We start from the raw sequence: 17,740 nt of genomic DNA, 5'->3' as shown, positions 1-17,740 counted from the left end.
ACACCACCAAAGTCTACTCCACAAAGAATCAGAGGCATAATGCAGTGTCTAACATGTGCACACAAGAAAATGTGTGATGCAAATAGACTGCAGACTCCATTAAGGACAACTATATGCTAGAGGTCCAAATGGCAGACTACATTCTTCGAATGCTTCTTCAATATGGGTGAAATGAATGCAATAAATTGATTGGCCACAAGATGGAACTAAAGGATTCTAACTAGTGGTCTCTGCTTCCACCTAGTGGTTAATACAAGACAACGCCAGTTGTCCAAAAGTATTTTCCCTCATTCAATCACATTCTATCACAACATTGCCCCAACTCCCCTCCCCCATAGCAGACAAATTCTTCCGACCCCCCGGAGACATGCACTGGTAGCGGCATGTCAAGTAGACTCGTTCGTTAGAGGCTTGAGTTTGTTTCTTAATGTAGCTTAATCCCGATTTCATAATTGCAGTATTTTATTAGAAATAGGGAAACGCTTACGTGATATATACGTGGGTAATGACAGATTGGTGGAGTGATTGGAGAGGCAAAAGTTCAGTGGTGTTCATCAACACAAGAATGCTTCTGAAAGCACACCAATATGAAGGGCCAATATTAAGCTTCTAACATCTCAAGAGACGTTGTTTATTATCGTGACGTTGGCATCAGTGAGCTCAAGGCTTAAGCCACACCAAGGTCAAATGGGCTCCTCAACCCCTTGATTGTGGAAAGGTGAATTATGGTTTAAAATCCCATTAGCTGCTCAGATGCACAGGCTGTCCATGCGTATGCTTTGAAATGAAGACAATTCCCACATGCAGTCCGCAGGGTGGCGTGTGGTGGCAAGATGGTTTTAGACAGTCGGCCCAATATAGGCTAAATGCGCTACACAATTCACACAGATACAGTCTTTTGAATAAAAAATTATTGTGACAGATACGGTTTTCTTTTTTCGGAAACATCTTAAGACGTTCGTTTCCAAAGTAGGTTACAAGACCCAGCAATTAGCGCGCACATCTGTCTCGCGTATGGTGCGCCACCAGTGCCTGGGGTGTCCCCGAAACCCAAACGCTGTCATGCGAAAGCATTTGTTCCAAAGGCTTTTCAGATTCATTATCTGCAATTGCGAGTTAGACTATTATGAATGTTATAAAGTTATTATTATATATAGGCTATTATATATAAGTTTATGCTTATTATATGTCTACTATATTATTGTTGTAATTCACCGTTCTTTTAATTTAAGCATAATCTACTCTATGCGATATACAATTGGTGACATTAACAGTATCTAAATTGACTCAGACAGCACCCTGTGGTGAATTCAGTGATTGAATGAAGGGAACAAACTGGTTTCATATTCTTGCAGACATGTTTTGTTAGTATTCAGTCAAATAAACGAGGGAAATCAAAGATTCAGTTCTCTCTCCTAGTGTAGGCTACAGATGTCTGTCTCTGTGTGAAGTGAAGTCGTGATGTTTTTACTTTTCGTGCTGGCACGTGCATGTCTGGAAGTGTGCATACCACTTATTTTTTGTCTCATGCATTAATGTGTTTGTCTTTGTGCCGGATTTAAAGTTCGGTTGTTTCCTATTTGGGTATGTGACTGAGAATGCACTTAAAGTAATGGAATGTGGACAAATGTAATAGAAGCCCACAGATAGTGCTGTTCATCCCGCCGAGAGCACTGGGATTATTTTTTCACAAAACATTTTAATTCCTCTGTTCGCTAATGATCCGGGATACTGCTCTCTAATCTCCACTACATTAATTAAAAGCGCACGGGCTCTCTGAGAACCGGCCATCTGCTGTGGTTTCATTCGGTGGACAGATTGTGTTTTGTGCTTATTTAAAACAAGGGGATTTTTACTCTTTTTGGAGCAGACGGGATGAGGGTTAAGAGGAGGGGATGTGGGTGTTATCTCCGGACTGAAGCAATGATACTCGGGAGGAGAAACTGATACTACCCTGACACAGTTCTGAGAGAGCAGCTCCAAAGTCTTATTTCTCACGGTGTAGCTCATATCAGGAGGGGGAAAAATATCTTGCACATACACACACATGCAGAGAGCGAGGGAGAGAGACAAAGACAGAGAGAGAGAGAGAGAGAGAGAGAGAGATTATAGCGATTAGACACTTCGAATAGCCTACTTTATCCGAGGCGAGGCATGGATACGACTTGCGACCTGCATTAAACCACCCCTCTCACTCCTGCCCTCCAATCCTGTCTCTCACTTGCATATCCATCCACACTCATTCTCAACCGGACAGCACGCACGCTCTCCAGTAGGTCTAGGAACATTTACAGCTCGTGTCGGCTATTTCACAAGACAGAAAAACCTTTTAAAAAATGCACGAGTTTGGAAAACTGACAATGAGGAACTTGGTGTGATTGTTTTGTGTCTGAATAAATTTAGAGTGCATGAAGCGCACTTTGCCTTATCTCCAGTAGCGCAGTGGAAGCTGTGATGGAACTGCGGCGCGCCGGGCGATTTTGCTTCTGGACAGGACACCTGACCTGCTTGGCGCTGGTTGCCTCTGTCTTGGATCTGGTTCTGGCACAGATCCGATATAGCATTCCCGAGGAATTGGAACATGGGGCTTTTGTCGGAAATATAGCAGAGGACTTAGGCTTGGACGTCAACAAACTGTCTGCACGAAGGTTCAGAATTGTTTCAGGCTCAAAGAAGCAGTATTTAGAGGTGAACTTGGAGAACGGTGTTTTGTTTGTTAATGAGCGCATTGATCGGGAGGAGCTGTGCGAACAAAACCCATCTTGTTCTTTTCACTTGCAAGTCGTTATTGAGAATCCTTTAGAGTTGTACAGGGTGGAAGTCGAAATTCTTGACGTGAACGATAATGCACCAAGTTTTCCTTGGAGCGAATTCAACTTGGATATATCCGAGTCGGCCGTCCCAGGATCTCGATTCCCGCTTGAGAGCGCACAGGATCTAGATGTCGGTACTAACTCGCTGGACTCCTACCTTTTGAGCGTAAATGAATACTTTTCCATAGACGTTCAGACACGCAGTGACGGCAGTAAGTTTGCAGAGCTTATTCTGGAGAACCCACTAGACAGGGAGCACCAGCAATTACATCAGATGGTTCTGACCGCGGTGGATGGAGGTTCTCCAGAGCGGTCTGGTACCACAGTAATAAATATAACAGTTCTCGACGCAAATGATAACGCACCTGTGTTCGACCAGTCTTTCTATAGAGTTAGACTGGCTGAAAACGCCCCAAAAGGTACTGTAGTAATTAAACTCAATGCAACAGACCTGGATGAAGGTCCAAATGGGGACATCACATACTCATTCAGCGGGCACGCGCCGATGAGAGTACGAGAACTGTTCACCGTAGACGCACGCACCGGCGAAATTAAAGTCAAAGGAGTCGTGGATTATGAAAAGGCAAAAATGTACGAGATATATGTCCAGGCAAAAGACAAGGGTCCATCAGCGGTGGCCGTGCACTGTAAAGTCATGGTAAATGTTTTAGACGTCAATGACAACCTTCCCGAGGTTATCCTCACCTCTGTATCCACGCCAGTTCAAGAGGACGCGCAACCCGGTACAGTGATAGCCGTTATAAGCGTAATGGATAAGGATTCCGGGGAAAACGGAAATGTTGACTGTGAGATTCCCCACCACGTCCCTTTTCAACTCCACTCATCTTTCCGAAATTATTACACCTTAGTGACATGTGATTTTCTTGACAGGGAAACCACACCCGAATACAATATAACTCTAACTGCAAGAGACATGGGCACTCCACCGCTATACACCCGTAAAACTATTGTGGTTCAGGTATCTGACATCAATGACAATGCTCCTCGATTCAAGCAACCTTCTTACACAGTTTACTTAACCGAGAATAATGCCCCGGGTGCATCCATATGCTCGGTATCAGCTACGGATCCAGACTCGGATCAAAATTCATATATATCCTATACTATTTTGGAGGGTGATATTCAAGGAATGCCTGTATCCACCTATGTTTCAGTTAACTCTGATAATGGAAATCTGTATGCACTGCGCTCATTTGATCATGAGCATCTTAGAAACTTTCAAATAACTGTACAAGCGCAGGATGCTGGCTTTCCACCGTTACGCGCAAATGTTACTGTAAATGTTTTTATTTTAGACCAAAATGACAATGCGCCGATGATTGTGGCTCCTGTACCAAAAAATGGAACAGCGGCGACTGAGATTGTTCCACGGTCAGCCGATTCCGGCTATTTAGTGACTAGAGTCGAAGCTGTGGACGCAGACTCGGGGCAAAACTCGCGTCTGTTTTACCAGATCCTCCAGGCGTCGGACCCAACCCTATTTACCGTGGCCTTGTATACAGGGGAGATCAGAACAATTCGCCGACTGGTAGAAAAGGACCCCGCGAGGCAAAAACTTGTCGTTCTGGTGAAGGACAACGGTCAGCCACCCCTGTCGGCCACTGCCTCCATCATATTGTCAGTTGTTGACAGCGTGCCAGAAACCTTGCCAGATTTCGGCGACCTTGCGCTTGGCCCCCAGTTCGACCCGAATCTAACGTTGTACTTAATAGTATCCCTGGGCGCAATTTCATTCACATTTCTGGTGGCTATTATTGTCCTAACTGCAATTAAGGCATACAGGGACAAACATGCCATCCGGGGATGCACCCTATCCGTCAGCTCGTGCTGCGGCTACCGCTCGGAGGCCTCCTCCACAGAAGTCATTAAAAAGTCCAACTTGAACGTGCAGATATCCTCGGGAACCAAAGGACCCACGAACCACGTAGAGGTAAATGGTACCAGTGCACTCGACCAGAACTACTGCTACAAAATGTGCTTGACACCGGAATCATCTAAGAGTGACTTTACCTTCCTAAAGCCATGCAGCCCAACAGTCTCAACGCTCCGAAATAACACGAAGGGGGTCGACCGGTCAACATCTACATGGAGCCCACCACAACACCGTCTGACGAACAATGGAAGCACCTCTCCAAATGAGGTAAATAACAACATTGAAAATATAAAATCAATCTGATAAAATGTGGGATAATTCAGCATTGCATTGTTGTTGCATTATTTAATTCATGAGCTTATGAGCTTTGTCAGAGCGCATACTGGAGCGCAAAAGGCAGGGACAATGTGTAAATCACCCCACGAGGATTTTTTAGTACGAATCCGCACACATATTTTGACTGAGGGACGAGACAACCAAATAGTTAACTTAATTAAATGACATGTGCATTGTTACTGTAGTACACTACACACAGGTATAATTATTTCTTCAGGCATTTCTGATTTCTACTTTTCATGAACAATCTGATTTGACAAGTACTCAGGTGAACTAGACTGTGAAATCCCTAAACCAGAGCTTTTTCCACAGTAACATGAATAAGTAAACATATAAATACTCAGCCTCTCTGATGCATTAGCACATATGCAATGGGTAATAAGTGAATGAATAAATAACAGGCCGACAGTCTAGACCACTAGTAATAGTAAGTAAGTAAACTAGTTGATAATTGATCCTGTTTTCCTGTCTCCAAATATGCAGTTCGTGGCGGCAGCAGCGGCAGACAAGGACTGGACCTTGACAAAGAATCAATATAATTATGCACACAAGAGGTAAACGAAAATGCTAAAACAGTATATATAAAACTTCTCACCTTCCAGAGACACACATGCACACCTCTCTCTCTCTCTCTCTCTCTCTCTCTCTCTCTCTCTCTCTCTCACACACACACACACACACACACACACACACACACACACAATATTTATTTATACTGACTGGCTGTAAAAATTATAACACAGTAATACAAGTTTAATTCAATTTCTTTCAAATCCCTGTCGATTTTCAGCACTACGGGCTTAGCTCATATGGGCAAGACCCTACAGCGCAGGCCTACGCATGATCCAGACAGTTTCACAAATTCTATGGGGCCACAGTACTGGACATGGGGGAGTCACATGCGAGGTATCCCGTCTCTTCACTCTCTCTCTCTCTCTGACACACCAGGCTATGTTTACAAATAAGTCATATACTTTCATATTCAACTCCAGTGTATGCCACTGCGTGCTGTTTGATTGATTTGTGACATATACTGATAAGGCTTACTTAATATGTATGTACATGTTTTCTCTCCAAAGACTACAAGATGACCATGTCCTCACAAGTGGGTGGGATACCCAACCGATGCTGGACGCCCAGGTACCCTCAGCAAAGTACAGCCCAACCATCGCCTGACTACCAGCACAACGTCTACATCCCGGGCACTGCATCCATGCAGTGCACCATCAAGCTCGCCAATTGTGACACCCTAGACGTATACAACTCTTTCTCTACGTTTGGGAAGAAGAAGAAGAAGCTCATTTCTAATTATGAACAGAAAGAGGACCCTGTAATAACCAACGACCTTTTCAAATGAACCCCAGCTACTGGACAGCAACTTGAAAACAACAACTATTTACTTAACATTGAACTTATTCCCGCAAACTCACCTGTCTCGTAAGGTAGTAGGCTATGTTATAAATGTATTTAATATAAGCAATACTTACGTTTTTCACTTTTGCAAAAGTAACAGTGTTCTGAACTTTGTATATATTTTCGATATTGTAATTATTTTATTCTCAGTGCTATGGTGATCAAATTAAATTGGGTCTATCGATGATCATACATTGATGATTGTTTAAAGGGCAATTACGACAATGCAGAAGATAATAATCCACAATTTTTGCATCATGCATTCCTTGACAGTAGTTATTCTGCAATTTTATATGTAATATTGGCATTAACTCTAACAATAAATGTAACAAATGCTTCATATTGCACTGAATCATGTTGTCAGTATTTGTTGTAGTGGCATTATCTTTTGTTTGCAGGTTTATTTATACGTGTGTTACAGTTAAAGGTGATTTTGTTTTCGAAAAGTTATCGGTCATACCTCGAACGAATATTGAAATTCGTTCAATTAAGAAATATAAGCACAGTGTTTTTTGCTGTTAATTTTCACATTGTTACAGAACCATGTGAATTAATATACAATAACAGCTGAAATAGTTTGAATACTGATCAGCAGACATTTAGACTACTTCTTTGTCGCTGTTCACCCACTTGGGTGCTGAAGTAATTCAAGTAAATATTATTTGCATACATGAAACATTAGAACGTGGTGGTTCGTCACTGCTTTTTCTTCAGCGAATAGTCAAACTTTATGGTCCAACAAAGTCTTACATGACGATTGTACTATCCTGTGAGTGTTAGTACAAATATGCATTGTGGCATTGTGTAATCGCTATAAAAGCTCGCGTGCAATTATCCCCGCAGTTCCCCTAAATATATTTTTAGTAACACCAGAGGATTTTGTACGTGTTGGTGAAATTAGGAGTAAATTTGAAACCTCGTTGCTCAGTGTATGTTCACACGGTGTCGCTGCTCTTTCAGCCTATAGCTGTGATCTGCACATCGGAGGAAGCCATGACAGTCTGATGGGACATAGAGCATGCGGTGGCGGCTCGCTCCTGCTTTCGAACATCATTATAAAACATGCTGCACAATCTCAGAGCTCGTTTTTAGCAGCCCTGCATGAGACGGGCTGGCCTCTCTGCACCGACAAGCAAATGCATTAGGTAAATTCAAATATTTTGCACGCTACAATGGATCCTCTCTCAATAATGCTTCCCAGGAAGAGGAGGCTGTACGCTTTCCTACTGTTCGCTGCAGTGTGGAGCCTGGCTTTGTCGGTTACAAGGTATTCCATCCCCGAAGAAATCGAGGTGGGATCCGTTATTGCAAATCTAGCCACAGATCTTGGACTCGACATTAGCAGCCTTGGAGTACGAAACGTGAAGCTCGATATCATTCAAGACATCAACAAGAGATATCTAGATATCAACAAAGAGACCGGGGATATGTTTATTCTGGAAAAGATAGACAGAGAATATCTGTGCCCGACAAAGACTGTATCATCTTGTTTTCTCAAAATGGATGTCATAATTGAGAATCCGGTACGTATATTTAACGTTGAATTAGAAATTCTGGACATAAATGACAATGCACCTCAGTTTAGGAGAGAAACAATGCACTTAGATATTTCGGAGTCTGCGTCACCAGGTGAACGATTCTCTATTACAAACGCCGTAGATATGGACGTGGGCAAGAATTCAATTGAAACGTATTATTTAAGCCAGAGCGAACATTTCACCATTGACCTACAGTCGGGAAGTGATGGGACCAAATATGTAGATTTAGTTTTAAAAAAGGAGCTTGATCGGGAAAAGCAGGCTATTCACAATCTCATTCTGACAGCTGTAGACGGTGGGGACCCTCCGCGATCCGGTACTGCCAGCATTGTAGTTCAGATTCTGGATACGAATGACAACGCCCCTCAATTTGACAGGCAAGTTTACTCTGTCGACTTAATTGAAAACGCATCAGCCGGTACTTTAGTAATGAAACTTAACGCAACAGATAAGGACGAGGGTTCAAACGCAGAGCTGACATATTCGTACACTTTGTACACATCCGAGAAGACCCAGGAGAAATTTTCCTTAGATTCGAACACAGGAGAAATCAGAGTAAAAGGAGTGATTGACTTTGAGGAGATTAAAAGTTTTGAAATGTACATTGAAGCAAAAGACAAGGGTCAGCAACCTCTCTCTGGACAATGTAAAATACTGGTGTTTATCACAGATCTAAATGACAACCATCCTGAAATTACAGTCAAATCTCTGAAGAGGTCAATAGAGGAAAATGCTGCTGTAGGAACAGTGTTAGCTGTTGTGAGTGTAAGTGACAGAGATTCGGGAGATAATGGTAAAGTGGATTTAACTATCCATGATAGATTTAATCTACCCTTCCTACTCAACAAGTCCTCTGAGGAGTATTTTTCTTTGCTTGTGTCTGAACCTTTGGACCGTGAGAGAGTCGCCAATTATGACATTACATTTAAAGTCAAAGACAGGGGCACACCATCTCTGTCCGACAATGAGACAATAAGATTAGAAATACTGGATGTCAATGACAACGCGCCCCAATTCCCAGAGTCTTTCTACACTATCCATGTCATGGAGAATAATGAGCCTGGGACACTATTGAGCTCGCTCTCGGCTCATGATCCCGACCTGAACGAAAACCAGTATCTTGTCTACTTCATTATGGAGAAGATGATTGCCAACACATCCATGTCCATGCTTTTCTCAATCAATCCGGAGAATGGTAACCTGTACGCACTCAAGACATTTGACTATGAGAGAGAGAGGGAGTATCTGTTCCACATCGAGGCAAGGGACTCTGGGGTTCCTCCACTGAGCAGCAATGTGACCGTCCACATCATCATCCTGGACCAGAATGACAACACCCCACAAATCGTGTCCCCCTGGAGTGCCAAAGGGACAGTCATCGAGGAGGTCATCCCCAGGTCCTTCGAGAAAGGTTCACTCCTCACCAAAGTCATCGCTCTGGATGCAGACTCCGTGCAGAACTCACGCATCACCTATCAGTTCCTCCAGGTGACGGACGCCACCCTGTTCAGCCTGAATCAGTACAACGGTGAGGTGCGGACCACCCGCATGTTCAGCTACAGAGATCCCCGCTACCAGCGACTGGTCATCACCGCCAGGGACAACGGTGACCCTCCCCTCTCCGCCACGGTCACCATAAAGATCACCACTGTGGAGCAGGTGGTCACCGAATTCTCAGAAACCACGGAGATCCCTCTTCACTACGACCTTTTCACCGACTTAAATCTGTACCTGGTCATCGGCTTGGGGTCAGTGTCCTTCCTGCTGCTGATCACCATCCTGGTCATCATCGTGCTGAAGTGTCAGAAGCCCAAGCCGACCAAGCCGCCATCCAACAGGAACAGCGTGGCCAGTCAGAGGAACTCCACCATCGCCGACTCCACACTGATCTCCAGCGATGCCTACTGGTACAGCCTGTTCCTGGCCGAGACCCGGAAGGGCAAGGTGGTGGTGAGGCAGCCGCTGCCCAACGGCGCCGGCTACTTCGTGTCCAGCATACCCAGGAGCATGGCCCTTACGACGACCAGCGAATCACGGTCCTCCACGTTACAGGTATGTGGTGGTGGACATGATGATGATTCTGCCCTTGAAATGAAAAGAATTATACAATGAAATCACTTGGACAGTTCTACAGGGAAACACACACACACACACACAAACACACACACACACACACACACACACGCACACACAAACACACACACACAGCATAGTGTTCAATTCCTCACAGTCCATGGTGAATTGAAAAGGTCTCTATTTTCTTTCAGTTTCCTTTTGAGAAGACATTTAGTTGAAATCAAGCGATGCATCACTGAAATTGTGTCTCTTTCAAATGATCTTAGAGCATCTCAAAGCATCAAAAATGTATGTTTTGGGAGAATGGTGTGCATGTATTGGTTTGTGGCTGTGTCAATGTGTATTTGTTTGTTGAGAGAGTATGTGTTTGTCTGAGTGAGATACAGAGAGTGTGTGAGAAATTGAGGGAGCATTTCCAAACAAGCAGTTCCAAACAAAAAAAAATTTCTGTTGAAGTGATCTATTTTTACCTGACATCTTCACATTACTTTCAGATCTATTCTTAGATAGATACATAGATGTATATACACAAATACATAAATATTCACTGTAACTAGGTTTTGTTCTTCCTACATGGTTGCTATCACTCACACATCCTTACAGACAAACACATACACACACACAATGATGTTCCATTACGCTCCTGATCACATTAACATTAGCAAGAGACCATTTGCACCTCTACCAACATTAGTAATCCTAATACCTCTACAGTCAGATGCATCACAGAGAAAACCCCAGATTTTCCGACAGTATATTTGTTTCTAGAAGCTGTTCCTGAAGTGGAAAAATATGCTATATTGAGGCAGTAACCAGTGTAGGTCAAATCATGTCATGAGTATTTATACTCTCTTATTACACGGCTCCTCATAATGCTGAAGAATGCTCCATTCACTTGAATGGGCCTTCCCAACGTTCGGTGGTCTGCTATTTCTCAATAACAGACCGTTGCTAAGTATAACTGACCGCTGCGTGGCCTTGTCGGGACCTATTTCCCGATAATGACCGGCGTTATCCCTTACTTATTAACTGTTATGTTAATTTTTGCTTGACCCGCCGCCACTTTGACCCATTGGTTATATTGGTTGTCAGGATAAGCTGCCTGGCAAATGCAAAACTTGATAAAACACACACACATACACACACACACAGTCAGATATGTGCTGTGTTTTTGTGTAGTTGTCTAAGGAAGTATTATCAGTTTATTTTTTACTTGTCTATGTACATGTGTCTGAGCATGTGTACTATGTGTGTGTGTGTGTGCCTGTGCACACAAGTGTGCATGTTGCCCTAAATGTGCTTACTTCTGTTTGATTGTAACCATGACAACGCTTGTTTCTTTTTCTGTTCTGAAGTACTCAAAATGAAAGGAAGCCCATTCTGCAGCTGGAGGTATGCTGGTTGCTGACTCGGTGTCGTAGGAGCTCTGTGATTTGGTGTGGTAGAGATGAATATTTTGTCCATTCCCTTGACCTTTTGTCCCTTTGAAACCCCTTACTTATCCCCCCCCACCCTCAATTTGTTCTCACCTAAACAACCTAAAGGGGAAATGGTCGATTTTGTTCTCCTTCCCTGAACTTTACTCTTGCACCCTTGGTTTTACTCTATATTTGGCCCCTTTTATGTATGGAAAGTAGACCTGGGTTAAACTCCAGTTTGTTTTCTTTATGTTATTCATTCTGAATGCCATATATCTGTTCAGAGAAAAAAGGCTGATGGAAAAAAAATGAGAGAATGGAAGCAGTAAACTACAGAAAAAAATATTTAACATAAACCATCACTGATGGTATTCAGACATTCATCAGTTAAAAGCAGATTGTAAATTCTCACTGAAGCGAGAAAACAATCCCACTGTGATAGCTGGGATCAGGCCCATCTTAGTGGTAAATTAAAACACTGTGATCAGGGGGGTTGGCAGGGACAAGAGATTGGATCCTAATCAGACAGTTGTTGTTGGTAGAGAACAAGTGTTGAGACAAAAAAAAGCGGGTCACGCTCGACAGGATAGGTTATATCTCTTTCCTCTTAAAACATCAGTACCCTCGTAGTATGCTGTGGGGGTGCTACTTAAATGATCACCAGCTTGGTAGTTGAAAGCATATGCGTAGACAGCAGTCAAAGGCAATCACTTCGCGTGACCACTGGCCTCTAAACAGTGCTGTCTGTCGGCTTCTCTAGAAAAGGGAGATTTTGCATGGCATGTCTGTACGACACATGACCCTGTGTTCCTTCTTTATTTACCCTTACATTTTATTCTTGGACAATTACGCCTGATAGCTAGTGAGTCTAACCCCTGGAAAATAAATAAAGAAAACAAACATGTAAATAATTAATGTATGTATAATGGCATTGTAGATATTGTAGTGGTTCAGTCAAATGCATGAAAGTGATGGGACATTGAATGTGGTTGACTGATGTAGTGATTCCACTCATTTGATTGGAAGCTATGGTGACCAGCCATGCCCCAGCATAGGAATCCATTTGCTGCTAGCTGCATGGAATCTGCTGTCCCCCTGATATCTGTCTGTACTTTGTGTCTGGGTCTGCTCCTCCAGGATAATTATATTTCTTGCTTTCTTAATTTGCAGGAGTCAAGCAGCGACCTGCCATGACCCCAAAATGCCAGCTCTCTCTCTCTCTCTGTCTCTCTCTCTCTGTCTCTCTCTTTCTCTCTCTCTCTGCACTAAGATGACTTCCATCCCTTCCCAATAATGTCACAAAAAACTCTACTCTTCATATTTCTGAAGGAGGAGCTCAGTGGACCTCTGATATGAGAGAGACAGTCAAACAGTTACCTCAGTAAGATGAAAGATGCCCTCAATATCTCCCATCAAGCATGATGCTGCATGGCAACAGCAGAAGCTGCAAACGTACATTTGTAAATACACAGGTAATGCTTTGCATGAAATTTCCCTTAACTAACATAAATAACGTTGGGTTAATTAACTTATGAATTGAATGATATTAGTTCAGAAATGCTGGATGCACTGATAGAAGACAATGTTTTATTTAACATAAAAAACATAACCAGCAGATGTTACCATTCAAAATTGTTTATAAATTCTGAAGGTTGGGGGTGGTTGGATTTATGTTAGTTATTGGAGCATTAATGTAAAGCCTTACTTATGTATATATTTAAAGTGTTTCACCAAAAAAGATGTACATGCTGAGTCATCTTAGGCATACAGCTTTCATAATGCTTGACTGTATCTAACAGACAGTGGTCACAGAGATGTGTATTTTAACATTTCTCCATGTTTCACCATATTGTTTGTAATGATAAGTATCAGATTACAGTGAAAATATCAAATCTGTACAAATCCACAGGGTCTTAGGTCACAGCTTATAGTTCTGTGACAAATCTATAAGACGTGGTTCATGATTCCTATACTAGTAGATCAAGTAATAGGATTATGAATCACTAGCAGAAGCATTTCAAACCTTTAAGGTTGTCCGGTGCTTGGCCATACTAGTAGCCATCTAGGTGTTGGGCAGGTATATATATATTAAACTATCTAAACTACTGGATACTATCTATGACCCTTAAGTGCATTTAACTGGGCTGCTGAGAAACATGCACCCTTGGAGACAGACATTGTAGATTCTTCTTGTCTAGTCTTTTTTCTATGAGCCCATCTATGCCCTGTACGGCAGAGAATCAAATCTCAGGCCAGCATTAAAACGCCAGGCCACAGCCACCACGGCCCGTGCTTAAAGTACAATATAAAGGTACGGTAAGGTACAGAATGGTATGTTATTTAACCAGAAATAACCAAAAAATAACACCACAGACATTGTGGAGGAGATCACATGGAGTACAAGCAAAACACAGAACCACTGGCTGACTTCATATTAATGCAGGTCCAGGGAGCATAAGCATTACGTAGCTTTTGTAAAAGAAAAAAAGGCTTCCTGTGCCATTGTGCCATACAGGTTCAGTGTTACACTCACAGCTATTTGCACTGTGACAATATGCCAGCTACTTCCTGTAGTTTTTAAATCAATAAAACCATGAAGTCATTATTCTAACATCCACAGTATAGAACCATAGTGACACACATTTTAAAAGACTGTTTAACTAAAGAAAGTAATGTATAAATGTAAGTACTTTGTTATTCAATTTGCATTAACAGTGCAAAAGATTTTTGTTAATTGAAACAGTATTGGCTAAGTCATAATTTACATTGTTTTAATATGAATGATAATATAGGAGCGTTAAGTGCTCATTGTGCAATTTCATCTGCGCTTCAAACATGGGCTTTACAATATCAAAGTGCCATTTATCTTTACAAACATTTTATTATGACAGTGAAATGAATAATCTATTTGTTTGAGGGAAAATACATACGTCAACAAAAGTTAAAATAGCACATCTTTATCCGTTGCATACTGCAAGAGTTTAGGATTCCTGTAAAGGCCAGGATCCCATCCATTGATATGCTCAGTGCAGACTGGGGTTCAATAATCATAATTTATTGGGGTTCAGTAATCCTAATTTACTGGAGTTCAGCAATCCTAATTTACTGGGGTTCTTGCCATCGCACAACAGGTGAGCTGTTAAAATGACAGAATGTTGCTTTAATTCTGATAAAGTTTGACAGAGCAAATCCCTCTGAAAGCTGCTTTTTCCATATCAAGTGCATTGTGTAAAGGATTGTGTTAGTGGTGAAACGTCTTTGTCAGATTTAGTTTTAGAGAAGGAGTTTATCATCATGGGGCTTATATTATAGAGAAGAAGCATTTTTGGGAGATGACTCACGAGTGAACGTAGAGCACATTTCCACACCTGGTCTGTGCCGTGAATCATCCGTGCAGGAGTTAAACAAGCCATCCATCAGTGTGACAGAGGGAGCGGGGGAGGGAGGAAAGGTGCACAGCACATCAGAAAAAAACTGGGTCATTTGTTCCTGTTTAGATTCCTCCAAGACTCCCCAATGCTCTCTCTCTCTTTCTCTCTCTCTCTCTCTTTTTCTCTCTTTCTCCTTTATTTTCCTTAGACTCCCCATTTCTATATCACAGTTATGTTGGTTATTGTCTGATTATGGTATTTATTTGTTATTTTTAATATTATGATATCTTATTATATGTCTTATGTAAAAAAAGGACAAGTTGAATAATGATTTGCCATGTCGCAAAAATAGGAAAAGTTGATTTCAGGCTGTATGAGGAAACGTTTTTTGAAATACTGCTTTAACGTGATGTTTCTGCCTAAAACCAAGATGCTAAAGTCTCCATGTAAGAGATGAGGGTCATGTGAGGTTGTTGCGTGTTGTATGGCTGTAACCCTTTTCACGCAGAGAGGACTGAGGGATTTCTCTACTTAGAAAACTCATGACGATGTATTTAGTTTTTAATATCTGCAGGGAATGTCACTTAAATTGAAATATGTCAAAAAATGTGTAAATCCCTTGAACATGTTGTTTTTTTTCAGTTTATTTTCTCTCTCTCTATCTTCTCCCTAACCTTCTCCCTTTTTATACTCTCTCTCTCTCTCTCTCTCTCTCTCTTTCCCATCTCTCTCATCATTCTCATATGTTTGATCTAATCCAGCCAGACACACAGCTGCCCTGTCATATGGTCACTGTGTCAGTAACACTGACACACCTAGAGTCGGCCCACACACACACACTTATGGCATGACGGAAAGCTCACAACGACCCGGGTTCAAAATCCACCAAACAGAATAATCTCACAAGCCGCTTCCAAATCTCTGGCTCTGTTGCAGAGCGGACAGGGGCCCGTAGCTCCGGTCTGAGGTTGTTATTAATCGTTCCCACGCAGAGAGAGAGAGTCTCCAGGGCCATCTGTGTGTTCGCCAAGATCCCAGGCAATAATGGCAGACCCTCTAAGCTGGCCACCTCTTAGCCAAATACCGTGACCTGGTTTGTAGCACATGACTCTGTCGTGAGGATGAAGATTCTGTATGTGTGTGTGTGTGTGTGTGTGTGTGTGTGTGAGTGAATGTCGGTGTCAGTTGAGCTTACAACCTGTACATAATGGGCACCATTTCATTGACATAGCAACCACTCCACACAGCTGCCCTCTTTTTTACTCCGTGTTCTTAAAAGATTTGTTTTCCAACCCCAGCAGCCTCACTTCGGTCTTTCCAGTTCTTGCTCAGGACAGGTGATGGTGATGGGCCATGTGGAACACAAACACAAGTTAGGTACTTGAGTTAGGTGTCGGGACTGTTTCACATTTCTTTTACTGCTCAGAATCCCTGCATGGCTTTCTGTGGACTGTGAAGGCATACTAATCTTATTGACAGGTTGCTATGGTCGCAAGATTTTAGTTGCCCTTCTGTTTTTTTTTTATTAAAATAACTGCACAGTGTACTCTTCCCTTTGTCCTTACTACTGCTATTCTACCGCTTTGTAAATTTTCTGCTTGTATATACTGCAAAGTGAATAAAAGGTTTATCATTATACTGGTTCTCGTTGACGTCATTGTATTGCATCTCGTTGATTTTCTTTTTGTCTGACTGTGTAGCAGTGTTTTGTTATTGCTTGCATTTTTGTTTAATTTGTGAAGCGACTTTTGATCTCTTGAAAAACGCTTCATAAATAGAATGTATTATGATGATAATAATAATAATAATAATAATAATAGTAATAATAATAATGTAGCTCTTAGTTTGAATGCAGTGCTGAGGCCATTCTGAAACGGTTAAATGTGAATTCACATCATCCACTCTAAACAGCAGCTACTTTGAGCCATATCTATGAATAAGTCTTGGCTGAGCTATGACCTGGCTTGCTGCCAAAAGGGGGAAAAACATATTGCTTACTGCTTACTTAAAGCACACTGAATTGCCATTGTGTATGAAATGTGCTATATAAATAACCTGGACTTGACTTGCATTACTGCCCTTACAAAGTAACCATGACAACCAATGTGACATATATGTAGAATGAATGTTTTGTCACTGCCCGATACCTACTCTAAACAAAAAAGGCCTTTTACACATATTGCAGGGTATCTACTGCCTTTGTCAAATGAGGATTAAGACAAAAAATCATGTCAAAGATCATGTCATCTACATCATTTATAATATTGCCATTTACAATAAGAGTTTGTTTGCGTGGTCTATGAAGTCCACTGTAAGACTGGAGGTAGGTGCTATCATACTTGTGCATATTGGGGTGTAAATGATGGTGGTTTTATAGTGTTCAAAGGCACACATCTGTCTTTCTGCTCAGTGACACTCAGTGCACTGCAGTGAGCTCCAGTTTCAAACAACTCAGCACCTTGCTGCTGCTGCAACCCCTCCCACCATCGCTCTCTCTCTCTCTCTCTGAGAAGTGAGCCTAAATCCACTCTTTCTCTCCCAGTGTTGCTACGATACCCATTATGTCTCTGACTAAAGAGTGTTTAAACTTTAAATTGAGTAAAGTATGTTTGCTATTTCTTGCTATTAATGAATAACATCATATGGAATGTACTATATTTAAAATCCCTCTAACTTCCACACATCTTACGTTTGTGGTATTCAGTATTGCCTATAGTGCACAGTTTAATAAGGGATTTATGTTTAAGTCTGGTAAACTGTCATGACGTTATTACTCAACAACATAATATTTGTCAGCACTGGTGAGAAAGGGTTGGTGAAATGATCATCTGAAAACTAAAAACTAACTGATAAATACAAATGAAAGGTGCAGTGACCTCAT

At 41.9% G+C, this 17,740-nt stretch overlaps 2 protein-coding genes across 2 annotated transcripts; both read left to right on the top strand.

The window, feature by feature from the left end:
* Positions 1-2,454: 2,454 nt before the first annotated feature.
* On the top strand, positions 2,455-5,601 carry LOC143112695 (protocadherin-10-like). The gene is made up of 2 exons (XM_076274965.1): positions 2,455-4,974; positions 5,527-5,601. Exons 1-2 carry the CDS (start codon positions 2,455-2,457, stop codon positions 5,599-5,601), a joined length of 2,595 nt encoding a protein of 864 aa, XP_076131080.1.
* Positions 5,602-7,628: 2,027 nt separating this feature from the next.
* LOC143112694 (protocadherin alpha-C2-like) lies at positions 7,629-12,682 on the top strand. Its single transcript, XM_076274964.1, has 2 exons — positions 7,629-10,046; positions 12,659-12,682. The coding sequence occupies exons 1-2, from the start codon at positions 7,629-7,631 to the stop codon at positions 12,680-12,682; spliced, it is 2,442 nt and encodes an 813-aa protein (XP_076131079.1).
* Positions 12,683-17,740: the final 5,058 nt, after the last annotated feature.

Source organism: Alosa pseudoharengus, unplaced genomic scaffold (genome assembly GCF_046254945.1).
Source record: "Alosa pseudoharengus isolate Yale_2024_CS ecotype anadromous, Long Island Sound unplaced genomic scaffold, YU_APseudo_1.1 YU_APseudo_1.1_scf_8, whole genome shotgun sequence".
Classification (NCBI taxonomy): domain Eukaryota; kingdom Metazoa; phylum Chordata; class Actinopteri; order Clupeiformes; family Clupeidae; genus Alosa; species Alosa pseudoharengus.
The sequence above is the reverse complement of the archived record's forward strand: the minus strand, read 5'-3'. Positions and strand labels throughout refer to the sequence as shown.

What these genes read in the sequence shown, in the direction of transcription:
- LOC143112695 (XM_076274965.1), top strand. Translation starts at nt 2,455, where the DNA reads ATGGAACTGCGGCGCGCCGGGCGATTTTGCTTCTGGACAGGACACCTG. An exon ending in GAAGCACCTCTCCAAATGAG is followed by an intron (nt 4,975 to 5,526) that starts GTAAATAACAAC and finishes CCAAATATGCAG; the next exon opens with TTCGTGGCGGCAGCAGCGGC.
- LOC143112694 (XM_076274964.1), top strand. Translation starts at nt 7,629, where the DNA reads ATGGATCCTCTCTCAATAATGCTTCCCAGGAAGAGGAGGCTGTACGCT. An exon ending in CACGGTCCTCCACGTTACAG is followed by an intron (nt 10,047 to 12,658) that starts GTATGTGGTGGT and finishes CTTAATTTGCAG; the next exon opens with GAGTCAAGCAGCGACCTGCC.